This window comes from Malus domestica, chromosome 02, assembly GCF_042453785.1.
Source record: "Malus domestica chromosome 02, GDT2T_hap1".
NCBI lineage: Eukaryota > Viridiplantae > Streptophyta > Magnoliopsida > Rosales > Rosaceae > Malus > Malus domestica.
The window spans coordinates 34,968,741-34,989,758 of NC_091662.1; the positions used below are offsets into that span (position 1 = coordinate 34,968,741).

General features: G+C 39.2%; 1 protein-coding gene and 1 pseudogene across 2 annotated transcripts; both read left to right on the forward strand.

Moving 5' to 3' along the window:
* The first annotated feature begins 5,460 nt into the window (after positions 1–5,460).
* Positions 5,461–9,414, forward strand: LOC103407430 (U-box domain-containing protein 44-like). Of its 2 annotated transcripts, XM_008346369.4 has the most exons (4): positions 5,478–5,858; positions 5,953–6,711; positions 6,809–7,109; positions 7,618–9,414. In XM_008346369.4, exons 2-4 carry the CDS (start codon positions 5,971–5,973, stop codon positions 9,069–9,071), a joined length of 2,496 nt encoding a protein of 831 aa, XP_008344591.2. In that variant the 5' UTR covers positions 5,478–5,858; positions 5,953–5,970; the 3' UTR covers positions 9,072–9,414. The 2 variants fall into 2 exon arrangements, with proteins under 2 accessions (XP_070673998.1, XP_008344591.2); XM_070817897.1 differs by having other exon boundaries at positions 5,461–6,711.
* Positions 9,415–10,606: 1,192 nt separating this feature from the next.
* LOC103418571 (putative disease resistance RPP13-like protein 1) lies at positions 10,607–13,074 on the forward strand (annotated as a pseudogene).
* The last annotated feature ends 7,944 nt before the right edge of the window (positions 13,075–21,018 follow it).

The window sequence follows — 21,018 nt, forward strand, 5'->3', positions numbered from 1 at the left end:
CCGCCTTGAGGCCCATTGCCACCCAACCTATATGACGTTACAGTTGGTTACTAGGTACGAACCTGACGATTTTCGTATTTACGTATTTGGGTGTGCATTCCATGTGCCAAGTTGCGCCGTTGCAACGTACCAATATTGGTCCTCAAAGAAGGATGTGTATCTTTTGTCGATCATGATTCTCCTTCACACTAGCTCTCTTCGAGCCCTTGCACACAATCTCTTTACCACTCATTTCTGGGTTGTCACTTTAATGAGACAGTCTTCCCGCGTTAGGGGGAGATAAGAACCTCAACTTTCCTGGAGAACAGTGCAAATTTGCGTGGACATTGTCCACTATGTCTCATCTCGATCCCCGTACCGCACAAGTATGATAAGCAAGTGCGATGAAATCTAGATTTCAGAATGTTGCTCCAGACGCTTTCATCTGATTTAGATAAAGTGATGAGATCATATACCAGCTGTAAACATGCATGCAAGGATAGAGGTACTTAACGGTCGTCGAGCCAACATCCCTAGAGGGTGTGCCGCCCCTATTGGACGATTTGAACACCCCTGTTGGACGGTCCAGTACACCGGTGGATAGCCAATCAATCTGTCTTGGCCTGGAGCATGACAGATCACTCGGCTCGTAGAATTTACTTCCATGGAATAGGAAGACACGACACAACAATGAATCTAAACTCGATCACTGTCTCAAATCATTTCCATCTCATGAGATTAATCCGGATTACTCCCGAGACTTAAAGTTCTTGGTCCAGTATACTAGTTTGGGTGAGCTAAATGGAATTGAAATGAGATTACCATTGATGATGTTTTCACTTATATAGTAGTTACCGACATAAATGAAAAGCGACGATATCAAACCGTGTTCCGTTTATTAAGTGACAACGTAGAATTGATTGGACAACCAAAATTACAATCTAGGTCAAATTCCTTACCAAAGTATGTATTGGACCTGTTGTTCCTACACTGCTTAAGGTAACCCTATTGTGTTACAAGTGGGAAAGAAAGCATTATGAGATGAATGAAATAGTGCGATATGATGCACGCCTTACGGTGCAAGGTTTCTCTCAAACGTCATGTGATTAACAGCAACATTATGAAATGTGGTTAGTGTATTCTCCATGGGGATATAAATACGATGAGTTACATATAAGTTCCCGAAGAGTTACATGGATTGGTTCAAATAGTTCCAAAACCATGGAACACCCTATTAACTTGTTTGAGGTGTTCACTTACAATCTGACGAATGTGGTATACCCGTCTAAGTGATTATTTGTTCAGTCAGGGATATGAATTATGCATTGCGTGTTAAACTATGAAGTCTTATTCCGAATTGCGAGAGTTACAGTTTATGTCGTTGACATGAATCTCACTAAGACTCTGGAAGAGCTTGAGAAAACTGCCTTGCACCTGAAGATGGAATTTGAGATGGAGGATCTTGAGAAAACTCATTTATGCCTTGACTTGAAGTTGAAGCATTGTTCTAACGATATTTTGGTCTACCAGTTGAACTGCGCCCTGAAGGTGTCACCTTTGAGTATACATTTGATCATTCATACGTTATATGCAAATGAGACCCTTAAATAGGTTATGGAATCCGAAATTCCATATCTAAAGTTCAACTTTGCGCTTCGTTGTACTAAGCTCATTGTATTTAAACAGGACATCTCATTCAATGTTGATCTTGGTAAAGATGTAGCATCGTGCCTACACGCATCCACTTAATTAGTATTAAAGACGTACCCTTAAGGTATTACGAGGGCAAATCCCAATGCATCTCGTGCGGATCCAACCTCCATGATCCTTGGAATGATGATTGCCTTTTTGTTATGTTGATGCCGGTTACTTATCAAACACGCACAAGGCAAAATCCCTGAATAGTTATGTCTTTACCGTTAAGAGATATCGCAATATCTTGGAGGTCCACGATATGACCTTAGTTGCGAAATCTTTGAATCGTTCCAAAACTCACCTTACTTCATTACGCCACAAGTGAGATATGGTTAGGAGTTCTTGTTGAGCACATTCGAAGTACTTGATGTGTTTTTCATCCATCGTTGAGCCCCAACGACGATCCATGAATACTATGCCGCATGTATCAACCCGACCAAGCCATGATACATCAACAAAGTCAACACCAAGACATATTGCGTCCACATCTACATCAGCAAAACATTAGGAGATTGAAGTCATGCAAGCCAATCTCAGACAACCTTGCCAACCTCTACACGACATCACTGCCGAAGTCAACCTTCCAGAAGCTTGTCCGAGGCATTGGTATGCCTAACTATTCAAATGCAATGCTTGTAGTTCTCATTTGGAAGTTATGTCAAACTCAGGGGGAGTATCCAGAAGTATACTCACTTGATCTTAATGTACTATTTTTCCCTACTATTAGGAGCATTTTTCCCACTGGGTTTTTGCTACCTAACTAGGTTTTAACGAGGCACACATCATGGGATGGTCATACCCTTATGAGATCTTCTACTTACGTCTAAAAAACGTATAGTTTTGACTTAATGCAACTTCTCACTTTTCTCCTCAGCCTATGGGTTTTACCATAGCGAGGTTTTGTGAGTTTTACTTTTTATGCATTCTTCTGTTGATTTGAGACTCGCATTCGTTCATTGTGCTGATGACTTTATCAACTATACTTGCTTCATCACTGAAGACCTGATGCGCCATTTACTTGAGTATTTACACACTCAAAAGGGAGTGTTGCAGTCCTATTAGATTAGGAATGTGATTGTGTAAATCCTAGTAGATCTAGGGATATCTCTTATATTCCTATTAGGAGTTGATTACGTATTAAATGTTGTAATCCTAAAGGAAAAGGTTACATATCCTACTACTATAAATAAAGGCACAATGGGGTGGAATAGAACACACCCACAATTACACATATCTCTATTCTCTCTACTATTGCCGCACATTTCTCTCTCTATATGGCCTCCATAATCATTCTGTAAATTATGCCTACAACAGAATATTATTAATAAAGGAAAATGTTGAAACGGCTAAAAAACCGAAGGTTACATTGTGGCTAACTTATTTTTCACACTAAACTACAAACTAGCATGTGGTCCAATTTTCTAAAGGATAGGATCTACCCATGCTTTCCAAGGAAACTTCCCCTCCCTTAAATTGTTGTAAGGACTCTTCACCTCCCCTAATAATAGTAAAAAGAATTTAGGAAGAATTTAATAAAAAAATTTAATTTAAATTAAATTAAACTACAAACTATATTCATAGAGAGCAAAACCTAATAAAGAAACTCAAATGCGAATGGGCTAGGCCCAAAGCCAAACAATGCACCTAATCATTATTATTTTCCAACATAGTGTTGCATATCAAATGTCATATTTCATGCATACAGAGTCTCGTTTTCTCCAAGATCAAAGTCTCGATGACTTTGAAGAAACCTGAAGCCTACAAATTCGTTAATATGAATGTTATTTGGAACATGTATGCATGGAAGTAACTTATTGGCAAATTTAGTCTAGACTTTCAGAACAATCTGGGGTTTATGGTAGACTCATCTAGTTTTGAAATAAATTGAACACGAAATCTTTTTGAATTCTAATCCCTTACCTTACCCTTTGGTCTAATCCAAACCTTCATATTTTCCGTTCAAACCTTCATGTTTCGTAGAATAATAATGTGAAGAAAGTCTAATACGAAACTTGTCATATTCACGAGTGATACACGCGAATGTTGTGCAAGCAATATGAGATTCATATAAGTTCGAAAATGAAGCACCCAAATCACAATACTATCTTGAATATGTATTCAGTCTTTTTTAAAGTATATCTTCTAGAAATTGAGCGATCGCCATAAAAAACAATTTGTCAAACCTCAAGAGTATTGTTGCTTGTTATATTGTGCGTATGCTTTATTGCATGTATAGTTTAATGCGGAGGGAGATTTCAACTTAGAATGTTCTCTACGTTAAAAATAAAAGTACGAAAAAATTTGTAAAGAGAATTTATTACTTTTGAACATGAATATAGTCATATAAAAGTACATGCAACCGTTAGACACGTTGGTCAATGCAATGCCCTCGCCCAAGTCCAAATCATTCTCTTTGTAAATTAAAATAGTATAAAACATGTAACTTGTTAATTGGCATGGTGGTAAATCAACAAATTGCTCTTCATGGTCGATGCCGTTCAAATTATTATTTTTTTCTTCAGAAAATTATGTTGTTTCTTGATTTTTTTTTGTCAAACGATAAATTTTGTTAGATTAGATGTTAGATTAGTCACCGACGGGGTTTGAACTCACGTCATCATGCAATGGCTCAACGTCTTTCCACCACTGTGGTAAAGAGCCACTTGCATGTTGTTTCTTGATTCAATAAACTCTCATTTTTACAGTTAAAATTTCTTAAAAAGGAGGATCCCCACATCTTAGTCATTTATCGTGTATCGTGTAGTCAGAAATCATTTAACTTTTTTTTATTTAAATTTAAACACAAATAGTTTCTGACGAAAGTTGACCGCACTATGTATGATAAACGGCTAGAATATGGGATTCCTAGGATCCCCACAAAGTGGATCCGGAGAGGATCCACTTCCATATTAAAATATTGTATTGTCAAAAATAAAAAAATCATCCTATTCACAAGTGACACGTGTGAATGCTATGAAAAAACAATTCAAAATTCATGCAATTATAAAACATGTAACTTGTTAATTGGCATGGTGGTCAATCAACAAATTGCTCTTCATAGTCGATGCCGTTCAAATTATTTTGCTTTTTTTTTTTTCAGAAAACAATGTTGTTTCTTGATTCAATAAACTCTCATTTTTACAGTTAAAAATTCTTTAAAAAGTAAATATTAAAGGGAATTGAATCTCATCCAGATTTACTTTGTGGGGATCGTGTAGTTAAAAATTATTTGACTTTTTTTTATTTAAATTTAAATACAAATGATTTCTGACGAAAACTGACCACATTATGTATGATGAACGGCTAGGATGTAGGGATTCCTAGGATTCCAATAAAGTGGATCAGGAGAGGATCCACTTCTATCTTAAAATATTGTATTGTCAAAAACAAAAAAAATCATCCTATTCACAAGAGACACGTGTGAATGCTATGAAAAAACAATTCAAAATTCATGCAATTATGAAATTATGAAAACTAAACACCCAAATCAAAGTAGTAGAGAAAATATACCGAGTCTTCCATTTTTCCTAAATCAAGGTAACTCAAAACAAAAGTAAAGCAAGATACCGTCTAGAAACGACAATACTTGTCAAAAGTGGAAAGTAACTCAAAAGTTCCCATAGAATATTTTACCGACCAGATATTTAGATTCTTTCCAGTGTACTACTTTGTAAAGCAGCCACACCCACACACGCAGCAGTTGACCCACAAACCTCGAAAATTCCCCTTTGCACATTCAAAGCCACGTTAAAATATAAAAAGCTCCGGCAGTTTGATGCAAACATATATAATATAACAAAACCAACAAAGCAAGCAAACGGAAAAAGAATGAGAGAAAACCAACAGGAGGCGGAGAATTTATTGCCGACTTTTGACTGCTTCTCCTGCATTCCACCGTTTTCTTTCAATGGAGGAACACCAACAACAACAACAACAACCAGGAGGAGATATCATCATTACATGACTAAATAATAATCAGCCGAGTCAACAGACTGACGCTGACCCTTTTGATACCTCTTCACATAAATCCGAACCGCAAGACTCCAACCCTTATTTATCTTTCACTATTTTCCCCTCCAAGACGGCCAAGAAATCAACGTTTTAACTCTTTCTTGCTTTGCAAGTGGATTTCAATACTTAATTTCTTATTATTTTCCTTGTATCTTCATCTTTGTTGCCATTTGGTATGTATTTTAAGGATCTGAACCGTCTCTACAGTACATATCATCCTTATCTCTTTTGGGTTTATCTTTCTTAGTCTGCTCTGTTTCTTTGCAGTGAGGAGAAAGGGAAAATATGGAGGAGGAGAAGAGGGGTTTTGCAGAAGTCGTGATGGAATTAAAAGCTTTGGTGATTGAGGTGAGTTCTTTGGCTCAAAACTCAGAAATTCAAAGAGAAGTAGTGACTGAATTTGTAATCTTGGTTGGGAAATTAGCTCCAATTCTTGATGGATTAATGGAGAATACTAAGTTTCTTGATCACCAACCATTGAGAAAACCTGTTGAGTCTCTTGGGTTGGAACTTAAGAGAGCCAAGGCTTTGCTGAAAACCCAAGAGACAAAATCATTTGTTAGACAAATAGAGGATGTGGTTCATGATCTTGGGAGGTCATTAGGGTTAGTGCTCTTGGCAAGTTTAGAAGTGTCCACAGATTTGAAAGACAAGGTTGGGGGCTTACACAAGGATTTGATGAGTACGCGGTTTGATGTGAGTTCGTTTGCGAGTACTAGTTATGGTTCTGGTGTTGTTAGTGAGTTGGAAGTGGAAGTGGAAGAGGAAATACAAGAGGAGAAAACGGTTTGTTTTGGTATCGATGATGTTTCTTCGCAAATTAAGTATGGTGATGATGAACAACTTAAATTTGCTCTTTTGGAATTAAATGAGTTGATTGGAAACAAAAGGGTTGGATATGAATGGATTAATGATGAAGGTATTATTCCGATTCTGTTTAATCGGTTGAGTTCAAGTAATTCGGAGAATCGGCTTTGTATACTTCGATTGTTGAGAAGCCTTGCTTCAGATAATGCTGATAACAAGGTAATTTTCTCTTTATTTTTTGCGTTCGTATCAGCCTTGAATTAATTTTATGATTTCCGTGTGAATTTGTTATCTCACATTGTAAAGTAGTGTGCAGGAGAAAATGGCAGATGTTGGTTATTTGTCTGCGGCTGTGAAATCATTGGTACGGGATGAAGAAGAAAGGAAAGAAGCTGTGGGGTTTTTGCTGTATCTCTCAGATCTTCAGTCAGTAAGGCGCCGACTTGGGCGGATTCAAGGGTGTATAGTTATGTTGGTTGCCTTGCTAAATGAGGATGACCTTGTCGCTTCACGTAATGCAGGGAAGTTGTTGAATGCATTATCTAGCAACACGCAGAATGCGCTTCATATGGCAGAGGCTGGTTACTTTAAGCCCCTAGTGCAGTACCTCGAAGAAGGTGATGCAAACTGCTTCCTCTCAATTTTTCGTCTCTTCTATTTGATGATTATGTGTTTTCGTCATATAACCACAGTACTTATCAATGTAAATTGCTAAATTTCCATAAAAATGTCTGGGGGACAGTTGAATCTAAAACGATAACATTAGAAAAACTGATTATTTTGTGTAATTTGGTTGAACCTGTGGTTTGTATGCATAATTTCAATCAGGTTATTAGCTAAATGATGATCCCAATTCACCTCTAACTTCGATTAGCATCCAAGCTGAACCAACAGATTAGTAGGATAACGTTTCCTTAGATTCTGTATTACATCATATACTTATACGACCGAGCAATTTAGCACGTAAGTTTGTGTTTATATGGATCAAATTTGTTTGTCAATGAAATTACTGAATATGAAGATCATGCTCTTTTAACCTCCCTTTCCCTGATGGTAAGGTTTAACCTTCGTCAGTCCTGCAAATTCCGGGGCACTTAACAAACTATCCATACCATGTCTTTGCAGGTTCGGACATGAGTAAAATCCTGATGGCAACAGCACTCTCAAGGATAGAGCTCACTGATCAAAGTCGAGCTTCCCTCGGGGAAAATGGTGCAATTGAACCCCTTGTCAGAATGTTTAGAGTAGGGAAGCTTGAAGCCAAGTTATCTGCTTTAAGTGCCTTGCAAAATCTATCAAACCTGACAGAAAATGTCCAACGGTTGATCAGTTCAGGCATTGTAGCATCTCTGCTTCAGCTCCTCTTCTCTGTAACATCAGTACTTATGGCTCTTCGGGAGCCTGTATCAGCAATTCTTGCAAGGATTGCTCAATCGGAATCTATTCTTGTGAATTCAGATGTTGCTCAGCAGATGCTCTCCCTTTTAAATCTCACCAGTCCGGTAATTCAAAATCACCTATTGCAAGCACTTAATAGTATTGCCTCCCATTCCAGAGCAGGCAAAGTTAGAAGAAGGATGAAAGAAAATGGCGCCTTTCAGCTTCTCCTACCCTTCCTCTTGGAAACTAACATTAAAATCAGGAGCAGTGCCTTGAGTTTGCTTTACACTCTTTCTAAAGATTTATTGGAAGAGTTGACAGACCAACTTGGAGAAACCAATATCAGAACAATCATCATTATCATCTCAACATCAACATCTGACTGCGAAAAAGCCGCTGGAGTTGGCATACTTAGCCATCTTCCCATAAGTGACAAAAAGGTGACGGATATATTAAAGAGAGCAAATTTGGTACCGATAATGGTATCCATAATGAATTCAAGATCTGAAATTCCAGCAGAGAAGATGTGCTGTTTAGCAGAAAGCATTACAGGTCTATTAATTCGGTTCACAAATCCTGCTGATAAGAAACTACAACTTTATTCAGCAGAACAAGGGGTAATTCCTTTACTTGTCAAGTTACTCTCGAGTGGATCACCTGTTGCTAAATGCAGGGCTGCAACGTCACTAGCTCAGTTTTCGCAGAATTCATCATCTCTAAAGAAGTCGATAAAACCAAGGTGGTCATGCGTTCCTCCTTCTCAAGATGCTGTTTGTGAAGTTCATGATGGAAAATGCTTTGTGAAAAGCACATTTTGTATGGTCAAGGCAGGTGCTATCTCTCCTATAATCCAAATATTGGAAGGTAAGGAGAGGGAAGCGGATGAAGCAGCACTGAGTGTCCTTGCAACCCTCTTGCACGATGACATTTGGGAAAACGGAAGCAAGTACATAGCCAAAAAGTCAGGAATTCCGGCCATCATCAAAGTCCTCGAATCCGGGAGCATCAAGGCTCAAGAGAAAGCACTATGGATATTGGAGAAGATATTTGGAGTTGAGGAACACCGAGTAACATACGGGGAATCTGCTCAAGCAGTGCTGATTGATCTAGCCCAGCAGGGTGACTCCAGATTGAAATCAACCACTGCAAAATTACTGGCGCAACTAGAGCTATTGCAAGTTCAATCTAGTTACTTTTAAGGCAATAGTGCCATGTTGATGTAGCGAAGTAGTGCTTGTGATTTCACTTACTGTCGTCATACACCAATTTTTCTCAAGTATCTACAGATAATCAGCAGCGACACAAATTTGATTGTTAGATTTGATTCAATGGTCGTCTGTCACTCAATTGAAGCCATTAGATCAAATTTAATGGTTAAATGGTCAAATATGTATCGGGGCTAAATATCTATAGGTACTTAAGAAAAATCAATCAAATACTTCTTAATTGGTATACATTTTCCTTGTGCACGTACATACTGAAATAATAACATGAAATGAATGTGAAAATGCAAGCAATCATGCCTTCATCTCTTGATAGAAATTCTCTCCCCTTTTTTGTAACTGTTGAAAAGAGTTAGTAGCATGTTTTGGTGAATTTTTCAAATTTAGGATTTGGTGAGTTGTGGTCAATAGATCCAAGGCTGGTCCTTGAGTGTTGGGGCCATGGATATGCACATATCCAGCATGTTAAGAGATGGGTGTAATGGGTCCTAGTGGAAGGAAAAAAAAAGTACATACCATTTTTTCTTTTTCTTTTTTTGCCAAATGATAAATTTTGTTAAATTAGATGTTAAATTAGATATTAGATTAGTCACCGACGAACACTGCTTATCAGATTATTTTCTACCAGCTGTACTCTTTCCAAAAAACTAATAAGCACATTTTCTATTGGTAGTAACATGGAGTGATATTTGACGAATAAAGCCAGGAAGGAAAAAGATAAGAAACGTTAGGTTTTATCGAATTTGATAAGTGGTTGAGCTAATTTACAGCGAGAAGTCAAACACCTCCATTTCGTTCTTCTTGATAAGGTGAACAACTAGTTCCATTACCTTTTCATGTATAAATTTCTAGGGAAACTGTTTATTTTCAATCGTAGTGAAGAAACAGTAAATTTCTAACTTGTCAGTTATCAGATACATTTGACCACCTGCTCTTCTCTTTTCAAATTCGCAGAAGACTAGAAACCAAACCATATCCTTAAAAAGATATTGGTTAAGCTTGTATGGTTCAGAAGGAATGATAAATCCAAACTCAGAAGCGTTGTTTCTTCATCATGAAGCAATGCGACTACAAGTAGCTCAATTTGGTATTTATGAGGCTAATCATCTGATATCTAAATTTGCAATGTGGAATTCTTGTACTCATAGGTGGTCTGATGTCCCCAAGTTGATTAGAAGTTGTCTTTTGAAATAAAAATGTGTCGTTCTTGGAATAAAACGTAAATAAATCTCGTCTGCCAGTCATAACAAAGTTTACTAAATTCACGGAGAATATTGTAAATTCGAACTGATTCAAGTTATTGAATATTGATGCACCAGATGATCATTTAATTTTGCATTACTTATTCAATTACAGGTTGGCCATGTCTACCTGTTTTTTCTTCCCATACAATTAACTTCTTTTTTCGGAGAACCACCTCCAATAAATCACAAATGACATTTACAGAGAAACGGCAGTCTTGAGATTGTGGCTAAAAGTCGACCTCACGCTAGTCAGGAGCTGCCATAGAAGCTAGAAGAAAATACTGAAAGCTTTGGCTGTGGGACGAAAGATTGTAGAGAGCGCAAAAACTGGTTGACTAGAAGAGTGGATCAAACCAATAAGGTTTTGAGTGCGCGACATTGCAGTCCAGCTATTTCCAGCATTCAAATTGCTCAAATCTTCCGCCATTCAAAGTGTTAACTGATCGTAATTTGAAATCATCAACTTCTTTTCTTTCTTTTCCTTCCAATGTTTTAAAAGCTCTGTAGGACTCAGCTTAACACATTTGTGCATTATATGAATTCAGATTGGAATTCCATTGCTTCATCTAGTTCTTGTGTACGCTATCTTGGAGTCTTGTTGCAATTTTCATTGTGTTTTTGTTTGTTACTGTAATTCATATGAATACTCATTTGCTTAACACATTCGTGTTTTGGTAAGGGAGAACGGCAGTATTGTAAATAGGTAAGAAATTGGATGGTTCTTACTTGTTATGCTGTTTAAACAGGCAACTGAGGGGAGAATTAGACTTACATGGAATGAGTTCACCGTTACGTGGCGTTCTTTGTCCAATATGAATTGCCATGTGCAAGTTTTTCTCCGCATGGCAATGTACTATTAGATGGGGACCACATGACGGTAAACTTTTCCATGTAATTAAGTTGCTCTTGACTGAGGGACACTAGAATGATTATCCCTAAACAAACAAAAAAGAAACTTTCAAAACCCCCACCACCCCACGTGACACAACAGACAATACTACTCTATATATGCATTTATTCTGTAGTTGGGACCAAAGTTGACGATGAGGGAGGGTGAGGAAGGGTGGGGGTGGTATTGTCTGGAGTGGGGTTCTTTCTTCATTTTCCTTTTAATGTTTTAATTTTCATTTTTGCAATTTTCTTTCTATTTATTTTTTAAGACCGCACACAGTTGATTTGGCTCTGTCAATTCTGTTTGTTTTAGGCCACTTGCTCAACTTGTACATTTCGACAAACGTTGATTTTCTGCAATTGCGATGCTAGTGCAAGTTCTGACAGGATTGCTCTTCCCTGCTGTATTTTGTTGAACACTTGAGAAACTATGGCAGTTGGAGAGATTTTTCTTGCGGCATTCCTCGAGGTGCTTCTTCACAGGTTGGTGCCTCGTGAGATCCTCACAAACTTTGGACACCTACGGGGTGCTGGAAAAAAGTTGGGGAAATGGAGGGGAATGCTGTATGGAATTGCATCTGTACTGAATGACGCGGAGGAGAAGCAACTAACAAACAATGACATGGTGCAGTGGCTGGATGATCTCGAAGACTTGGCTTATGATGTGGATGACGTGTTGGACAAGTTTTCAACTGAGATGCTACAATGGAAAGCAAAGGAGCAAACTCGGTCTAGAACAAGAAGTATGGTACGGGGCCTAATTCCTAAATTTAAATTCAAGTTTAATGTGAGAGTAGAAGTTGAGGAGACTACTCATCGATTGCAAGAAATTTCTAAGCGAAAAGACATGCTTGGTTTAAAGTATATTGGGACACCAAGTGTCAAGGCAAGGAAAAGGCCCCCAAGTTCATATGCTTTGAGTGCCAGTTATTGGAAGAGATGATGACAAAGCCAAGATTATTGAATTCCTATCCAAAGATGAACCTAGTAGTGTCAATTTTGATGTAATTGCCATTGTTGGTATGCCTGGAGTCGTGAAGACAACACTTGCTCAACTTGTACTCAACAAAAATACGGATGCCCAGAAAGAGTTCAACCCTAAAGTATGGGTATCCGTCTCTGACGAGTTTGATCTTTTAAGAATTACAAAGGCTATTCTTGAATCTGTCACAGCAGAACCTTGTCAATTGTAGGAATTCAATAGCATTCTAGAAAGGCTTAGTAAGGTACTAGTAAATAAAAAGCTTTTACTTATCTTGGATGATGTTTGGAACACTTGTGACTATGAACTATGGGAAAGACTACAGTCCCCCTTTCGTGCTGAAGCACTTGGAAGTAAGATAATTGTAACAACACATGATGCAAAAGTTGCAAGAACAGTGGGAGCTACTGAAGTTCATGATTTGCAATGTATATCAAATGATGATTGTTGGAAAGTATTTGTGCAACATGGATCATTGAGCTTTAACAATGTTGTAGCACCAGATTTCAGGTTTCTTCAGGAGAAAATTGTTGCAAGATGCGGCGGATTGCCCTTGGTTGCAAGGACGCTTGGTGGTCTTTTAGGTTGCAAAGAAATTGATGAATGGGAAGAAATACTAAACAACAGCATATGGAATCCATCAGGTGAAGAGGGTGACATACCCCCAGTACTAAAATTGAGCTATCACTATCTCCCTTGAAATTTGAAGAGGTGCTTTGCCTATTGCTCAATACTGCCAAAAGACCTTGAATTTGGGGAGATGCAACTAATCCTTCTATGGATGGCAGAGGGTTTGCTTCAGGTACCAGGAGAAAGAAAAGAAATGGAAGATATAGGGGCTGACTATTTTGGGGAGTTATGATCTCAATCTTTATTCCAAAAATCAAGCAAGGACAATTCAACATATGTAATGCATGACCTTGTTGGTGATTTGGCAAGTTTGGTATTGGGAGAAATATGTTTCAGATTGGAGGATAAGCTGGATCATAGATGTTCTCTGAAGACTTGTCATTCATCATACATTCTTGGTAAGCATGATGGGGTTATTAAATTTGAGGCCTTCAAAGAAGCCACACATTTGCGGACTTTCCTACCACTGACACTTTCAAAAGACTTGTTTAACTTTCTGACTTGTAAGGTTACTCTTGATTTGTTGCCAAGAATGGAATACCTATGGGTGCTTTCTCTAAATGGCTATCGGATAATGCAGCTTCCAGATTCAATTGGTAAAGTGAAGCATCTACAGTACCTTGATCTTACTAACACAGAGATAACAAGTTTACCTGAATCAATAAGCACTCTTCACAGCTTACAAACACTGATTTTAGATCATTGTTCTCGTTTGAAGGCTCTACCTACAAACTTAAGGAATCTAAGTAATTTGCGTCATCTAAACAATTCAAATGTGCCTGCATTGGAAGTAATGCCTGCAGAACTAGGTCGTTTGACTAATCTACAAACATTGCAAACATTTGTGGTGGGCAAAGAAAGCGGGTTGGGAATAAGCGAGATCATGGGCCTATTGCATCTTCGAGGGACATTACATCTCTTAAGATTGGAGAATGTGCTTGATGTTCAAGATGCAATGAAAGCCAACTTTGTTAATAAGGATGGGCTTGATGAACTTGTACTGGAATGGAGTAACAAAAAGGAAATGAAAATAGATGTTCTTGACAGTCTACAACCTCATCAAAACCTTCAAGTGCTCAACATCAGGCGTTATGGCGGTTTGAAATTCTCACCCTAGGTGGGAGATCCTATGTTCACCAATATGGTTGTTGTAAGGTTAGAAGGTTGGCATCAGTGTCAATTCTTGCCACCCCTCGGGCAATCCGTCACTGAAAGAGCTATCTATAAGTGGAATGTCTGCAGTGGAGAATGTGGGAATTGAGTTCTATGGAGAGAGTAACTTGCCTTTTCCACTGTTGGAAAGCCTTACCTTTTCAGCTATGCTTAATTGGAAAGAATGGTCTCCTTGCAAGCATGATCAAACTAAAGCATTCCCTTGCTTGAATAGGCTTTGCATCACTAGCTGCCCCAAATTGGAAGGTAGTTTACCTAAGAACCTTGATTTATTATCAAAGCTTGTGATTTATGGATGTGAGCAATTGGTGGCTTCAATTGCCAGTTATCAAGAATTTTGCGAATTAATCTCAAGGATTAGCAAATGTGAAATCTCTGGATTTTAGAGATTGTGAGGAACTGACATTTTCATGGAAAAATGAGAAAATAGTACTGAAATACCTGACTTCTCTTGACAAGTTGATTATTCGCGGCAAGTCACACTCTCAGTTTGTCATGATCTAACGTCTCTTCAACAGCTTCACATATGTGACTGTCCAAGTCTAATTTCTTTCCAAGAGCTTGGTTTATCACCTTCGCTTACAGATATCAGTTGGGCAGTGCAGTTCTTTTGTATATTTTGCAATACACCAAATACCCCCGAAGCTAAGAAGAATATCAATAACCAGCTGCAAAAATTTGAAATCATTAATTGAGGAGGAAGAGGTAGAAGGTTCCTCATTTTCTTCTCCTTCATTTATGCATGAGGAGACATCTTGTCTTCAGGACTTGGTCATGATTAATTGTCCATCTGTGGCATCCTTATCGTTCAGAGGCCATCTACCTAGGTCCCTTAAACGACTTCTCATAAAAGGAAGTAAACAAGTAGAGTCAATAGCTGATACATTCAACGATAACACTTGTCTTGAAGATATTAATCTCAAGGGTTGCTCAAATCTTAAATCCTTACCAGATGGCTTTGCTTGTGCCACCTTACTAATCTTTAAAGGTTATGGATTCAAGACTGTATAAATCTTAATTATGTGGCAAGAGGTGGGTTTCCAACCTCTAACTTGAAAGAGATCGTGATTGGCCTCTGCAATAAATTGGAGGCCGTACCCAAAGGCATGCACAACCTCGTCTCTCTGCAGTCATTGATAATTTTTTACTTTTAAAGTTTCGCGTCCTCTCTAGAGGGTTTTCCCCCCAACCTAATATCACTTCATATTCATAATCTCAAGAGTTGTAAGCTACTCGTGGAGTGGGGGTTGCACAGACTTACCTCTCTTAGAGTGTTGTCCATTGATGGTGAAGATCCAGATGTGGTGTCCTTTCCACTAGAGAAATTCCCGGAGATGCTGCTCCCCAAATCTCTCATTGAACTCCACATCTCAAACTTGCCAAATCTCATGAAACTCGGCGCTGGCATTCAATTACTGACCTCTCTTGTGTGTCTTGACATATGGGGATGTCCTAAGCTACCATCCATGGAGAAGGAGGGCCTGCCCCTATCTGTTACGCATCTTAGTATCGACAGATCTCCAATGCTAAAGAGAGATGCAAACCAGGTATTAAAGGGCGATACTGGCCCTCCATAGCCCGCATCCCTTTCATGCATATTGGAGACTGGAACAGCACAAGATCACCTTCATAGCCCACACCTTCCAGGTACTTCCAGATTCAGAGAACAACTAAACCTCTATTTGTTTCCTATAATTGTAAACTCAATTTGCAATGTGAAATCCTGGTACTCATAGGTGGTCTGATGTCCCCAAGTTGATTATAAGATGTCTTTTAAAATATATCGTTTTTGGAATAAAAAGTAAATAAATTCCGTCTGCCGGTCATAACAATGTCTACTAAATTCATGAAGAATATTGTAAATTCTCTAAGAAACGTAATATAGCAGAATGGTTTTTCTTGTTTATACCGAAAGCTAGGGTTACAAGATATATAGGAAACAGATACATTCCTGATCCTAAACTAATGCCTACGATCAAGGAAATCAAACCATAACAGGTAAGCAAATAACTAATTACAGATTTACAATATTTACTATAATTAATTTGAGATATCTTCTTTAACACTCCCCCTCAAGTTGGAGTGTATGTTAATACACCCAACTTGCTGAGCAATGTTTCAAACTGTGTAGAACTCAAAAGTTTGGTGAAGATGTCTGCTGGTTGGTCAGTTGTTCGTATGTATGTCGTACAAATCAATCCTCCTTGAATCTTCTCTCTTACCAAATGACAATCAATCTCTATATGTTTTGTCCTTTCATGAAATACCGGGTTCGAAGCAATGTATATGGCTGCTTGGTTGTCACAAAACAACGTGACTGGTTGTGAATAAATCACCTTTAAATCTCTTAAAATGTTCTTTAACCATGTGATCTCACAACATGTGGCTGCCATGGAACGACACTCGGCTTCTGCACTGGAACGAGAGACAGTGGTTTGCTTATTTGTTTTCCAGGATATCGATGCTTGACCAAGTTGAATACAGTAACCTGTTATCGATCTTCTTGTGTCTTTGCATCTAGCCCAGTCAGCGTCACAAAATGCCCTTAACTGCAAGGATCCCTTGGATGGAAAAAATATGCCTTGTCCCAGTGCACTCTTGATGTATTTGAGAACTTTGTGTGCCGCCTCAAGGTGTGGTTATCGAGGCTTTTCCATAAACTGACTTAACATGTGCACAGCATAGGCTAAGTCCGGCCTTGTTATGGTCAGGTAGATCAACCTACCCACAAGTCTCCTATATGATGAAGCATCAACCAGAAGTTCTCCTTCTGCCTGTGTAAGAGAAACATTTTGCTCCACATGGAATCGTGAAGGTTTGGCACCAAAAATCCTGCATCATCTAATATATCCAATGCATATTTTCGTTGGCACAAGGTGATGCCATTTTTGGACCGTGCAACCTCTATCCCCAAGAAATATTTAAGTTGGCCTAAGTCTTTCAATTTGAATTGTTGCGAGAAGATCTGCTTCGTTGCTTCAATTTCTTGCAGATCATTTCCTGCTAGAATCGCATCATCAACGTATACCAACAACGCAATGAAGTTACCTTGCTGACTTCGGACGAACAAGGAATAATCTAACCATGATTGATGAAATTTCGCAGCCTTGAGAGCGGTGGAAAGTTTGATGAACCATTGTCTTGAGGCTTGCTTTAAACCATATAAGGATTTGTGTAGCTTACATACACGAGTCTCCCCCTTTCGTCCGAAGCCAGGAGGTAATTGCATGTACACTTCCTCGTCAAGATCACCATGCCAGAAGGCGTTGTTGACATCGAGTTGGTGCAAATGCCACTGACGCACAGCAGCAACACTAAGGAGCACACGAACAATGAACTTGGCAACCAGAGCAAAGGTTTCATGATAGTCAACCCCTTTCGATTTGGCTATAGCCCTTGGAAACCAATCGGGCTTTGTAACGCTCGATGGTCCCATTAGGTTTAAGCTTGACCTTGTACACCCATTTGCAGCCAATCGGCTTTTTTTTATGGGGAAGTGGAACGAGAGACCAAGTATTGTTAGCCTGAAGAGCAGCAATTTCGTGTTGCATGGCAGCACGCCATTGTGGATGTTTGACAGCCTGCAGAAAAGTGGTGGGCTCTCAGATGGTGGTGACGTTAGTGACAAAATGTTTATGCATGGGAGAAAGGCAATGGTAAGATAGGTAATGAGACAGAGGGTGAGAAGTACTTGAGGACTGAACCAAATTCGAGGAAGAAGCAGGTCGGGACAGGAAAGAGGTCTCGACGTGGAAATCCTGCAAGAAAGATGAGGGTTTGGTAGGGCGTGTGCCACGACGGGGTGGCAGTGGTGCAGTAGGAGATTGGGCAGGAGGGGAAGGCGGAGGTGATGGTGATGGTGATGGTGATGGAGAAGGTAAGGAAGGTGAAGGGGTCTCAACGGGTAAAGGAGGTGGAATGGTGACAAGGGCAGAGCCTACTTCAAGATAGGGTTCTATGGTAGGTGAATGAAGGAGAGTAGGGGACGGATCAAACGATGGCAAATAGGATTCTATGGGAAGTGGAGTAGGACTGGTAGTGGGAGCAGCGGAAGTATGGGATAATTGATAGGGAAAGTGGTCTTCGAAAAAGGTGACATCTCGTGACACAAAAATCTTTTTAAGTGTGAGATCAAACAAGCGGTAACCCTTTTGACCATAAGGGTACCCAAGGAAAAGACATCGTCGTGCACTAGGATCAAATTTAGAGGGTTTTTGTGCATGGGTTAATGCAAAACATAAGCATCCAAAAACACGTAAATGCATGTAATTTGGTGCCTTGTGAAACAATTTGTGATATGGTGTTTGCCCTTGAAGAAGAGGTGTGGGTGTACGATTGATAAGATAGGCCGAAGTGAGAATGGCATCCCCCCAAAAATGTTTAAGAAGATTGGCTTGGAAAAGAAGGGCTCGAGCAACATTTAACAGGTGTCTGTGTTTGCGTTCAAGAACACCATTTTGTTGTGGTGTGTTGACACAACTGGTTTGGTAAAGGATCCCTTTGAGTTTGTAAAATGTGGCAAGTGTGAACTCGAGACCATTATCACTTCGAATCACCTTAACTGTTGTGTTGAATTGATTCTCAATCATGTGAATAAATTGAACAAAAAGGTCTTGTGTGTCAGATTTGTGTTTCATCGAATAAACCCAGGTGCACCTTGTGTAATCATCAACAATGGTGAGAAAATATTTTGCACCTAAGAGGGAAGGAACTTGATAACCACCCCAAATGTCAATATGTATTAATTCAAAACATGAACGAGTAGATATAGAACTCAAGGGAAAAGACAATCTGGTTTGTTTAGCCAATGGGCAAATTAAACATTTATTTGAATCACACGATTTATTGTGCACAAAGGGAAGTAACGAGGACACTTTAGGTGATGGGTGCCCAAGGTGGTGGTGCCAAAAAGGAGAGCTCATGGTGGTTATGGTGTTGCAGGATCTCTTCTTTGGTGGTTCGAGATAGTAGAGTCCCTCCCGTTCAATTCCCGTCCCAATCATCTTCCCCGAACATAGGTCCTGTATGACACAAAATTGTTTGAGAAAAATGGCGATGTAGAGGGAATCATAGGCTAACTTGCTAATAGATATTAAATTTAACCTAAACAATGGTACACATAAAACATTGTCAAGGATAAGGTTGGGAGAGAAAACCACTTTGCCGACATGGGTTACGGTAGCAAGGGAACCATTTGGTAATTCAACACTATGATTTTCAACACGTTTTGAGGACGTGAGAAACTCAGGACTGCATACGATGTGGTCCGTGGCGCCACTGTCCAAAATCCAAATGATTTTCTTTCCATTATGCACAAAAGAAAATGCTTTACCTGAAAGTTCTTCATGTTTCGAAGAATTACCCACTTGATTAGCAAAGGAGGATTTGCTCTTGTTCAAAAGTTGAAGAATTTGCTTGCAGTCCTCCGGAGAAAAAGGGAAGTTGGGCATTGTGTCATTCTTGTCACTTGCCGTGACTTGGTTGCCCTTGGAAGGCCAACTTTGGTCAGTTTCAGCCTCTACTTTTCGTTTGCAGCAAAAGTCGAAAGTGTGTCCCTTCCAACCACAAAATGTGCACTGAAGATGAGCACGACAATTCTTGGTGCTATGGTTGGTCTTGTTGCATTTGGTGCATCGTTGACCACCATCTTCTGTCTCGAGTTCTCGACCAGCACCTTTCACTGTAAACACGGCAGCTTCAGGTTACATGGTGCTGCTCTTTCCATTTGACACTTCGACTTGTTTCTCATGATGAAGAACAAGCGCATAAGCTTTGTTAATAGTTGGCAATGGATCCAGCAAGAGGGTGTTGCTACGAACCGTAGCATATGAGTCACTTAAACCCATAAGGAACTTCATTGTTTTCTGAGTCTCAACATATGATGTTATCTCATTCCTTGCTTCACAATGGCATGTAGGATTGAACATAAGGCATCACGTTCATCCCAAAGGCTTTTGAGTTTGGTGAAATAAGAACTCACCGTCATGTTGCTTTGCACACAATTATGAATTTTGTTTTCTATGTGAAACAGTTGAACGATGTTCACATGAGAAAACCTTTCTTGCAGGTCAAGCCACATCTACCGTGCATCCTTGCAGTGTATGACACTTCCTGAGATTTCTTTTCACATAGAACCGAGCAGCCATGTTTTTACCAGATTATTGCACCGGTTCCATTGCTGTAATTCTTCAACCTGTGCATCAGTTGGCTTCGTGATTGTTCCATCAACCAACCCTAACTTGTTTTTGACCATCAAGGCCATGGTCATGGATTGCGCCCATGTGCCATAGTTGTCTTCCACAAGTGGCTACGGCACAAGGATGGTGCCAGGCTGATCCGAGTGATGAAGGTAAAGTGGATTATTAGGGTTTTCCCACTTCTGATGCAAAGTCATGCCTGAAGGGGTTGACTTTTCTGGTTTGTCACCCATGGCTATGGTTGCTAGGGTTTAAATTTATGTCGTGGTTTTCCCAGATCGATCACTCTGGTACCATCTAAGAAACGTAATATAGCATAATGGTTTTTCTTGTTTATACCGAAAGCTAGGGTTACAAGATATATAGGAAACAGATACATTCCTGATCCTAAACTAATGCCTACAATCAAGGAAATCAAACCATAACAGGTAAGCAAATAACTAATTACAGATTTACAATATTTACTATAATTAATCTGACATATATTCTTTAACAAATTCAAACTGATTCCGTTTGAATATTGATGTGCCAGATGATTATTTCGTTTTGCATTACTTATTCAATTACAGGTCGCCCGTGTACATGTTTTTTCTCACACAAGTAACATTTTTTCAGAAACCCACCTTCGACAAACTTCAAAGAACATTTACAAAGAAAAGGAAGTCTTGACATTGTGGCTAAAAGTTGACCTCACGCTAGCCAGGAGCTGCTGTAGGAAGCTAGAAGAAAGACTGAAAGCTTTGGTTGTGGGACGCAACGCAAGAGTGCAGAGAAGCTCAAAACTGGGCGATTAGAGGAGCGGTTCA

Excerpts from the sequence above, each read along its gene's own strand:
- LOC103407430 (XM_070817897.1), top strand. The coding sequence starts at position 5,971 with ATGGAGGAGGAGAAGAGGGGTTTTGCAGAAGTCGTGATGGAATTAAAA. Across the intron at positions 6,712-6,808 it reads CAGATAATGCTGATAACAAG|GAGAAAATGGCAGATGTTGG; the intron begins GTAATTTTCTCT and ends AGTAGTGTGCAG. Across the intron at positions 7,110-7,617 it reads AGTGCAGTACCTCGAAGAAG|GTTCGGACATGAGTAAAATC; the intron begins GTGATGCAAACT and ends ATGTCTTTGCAG.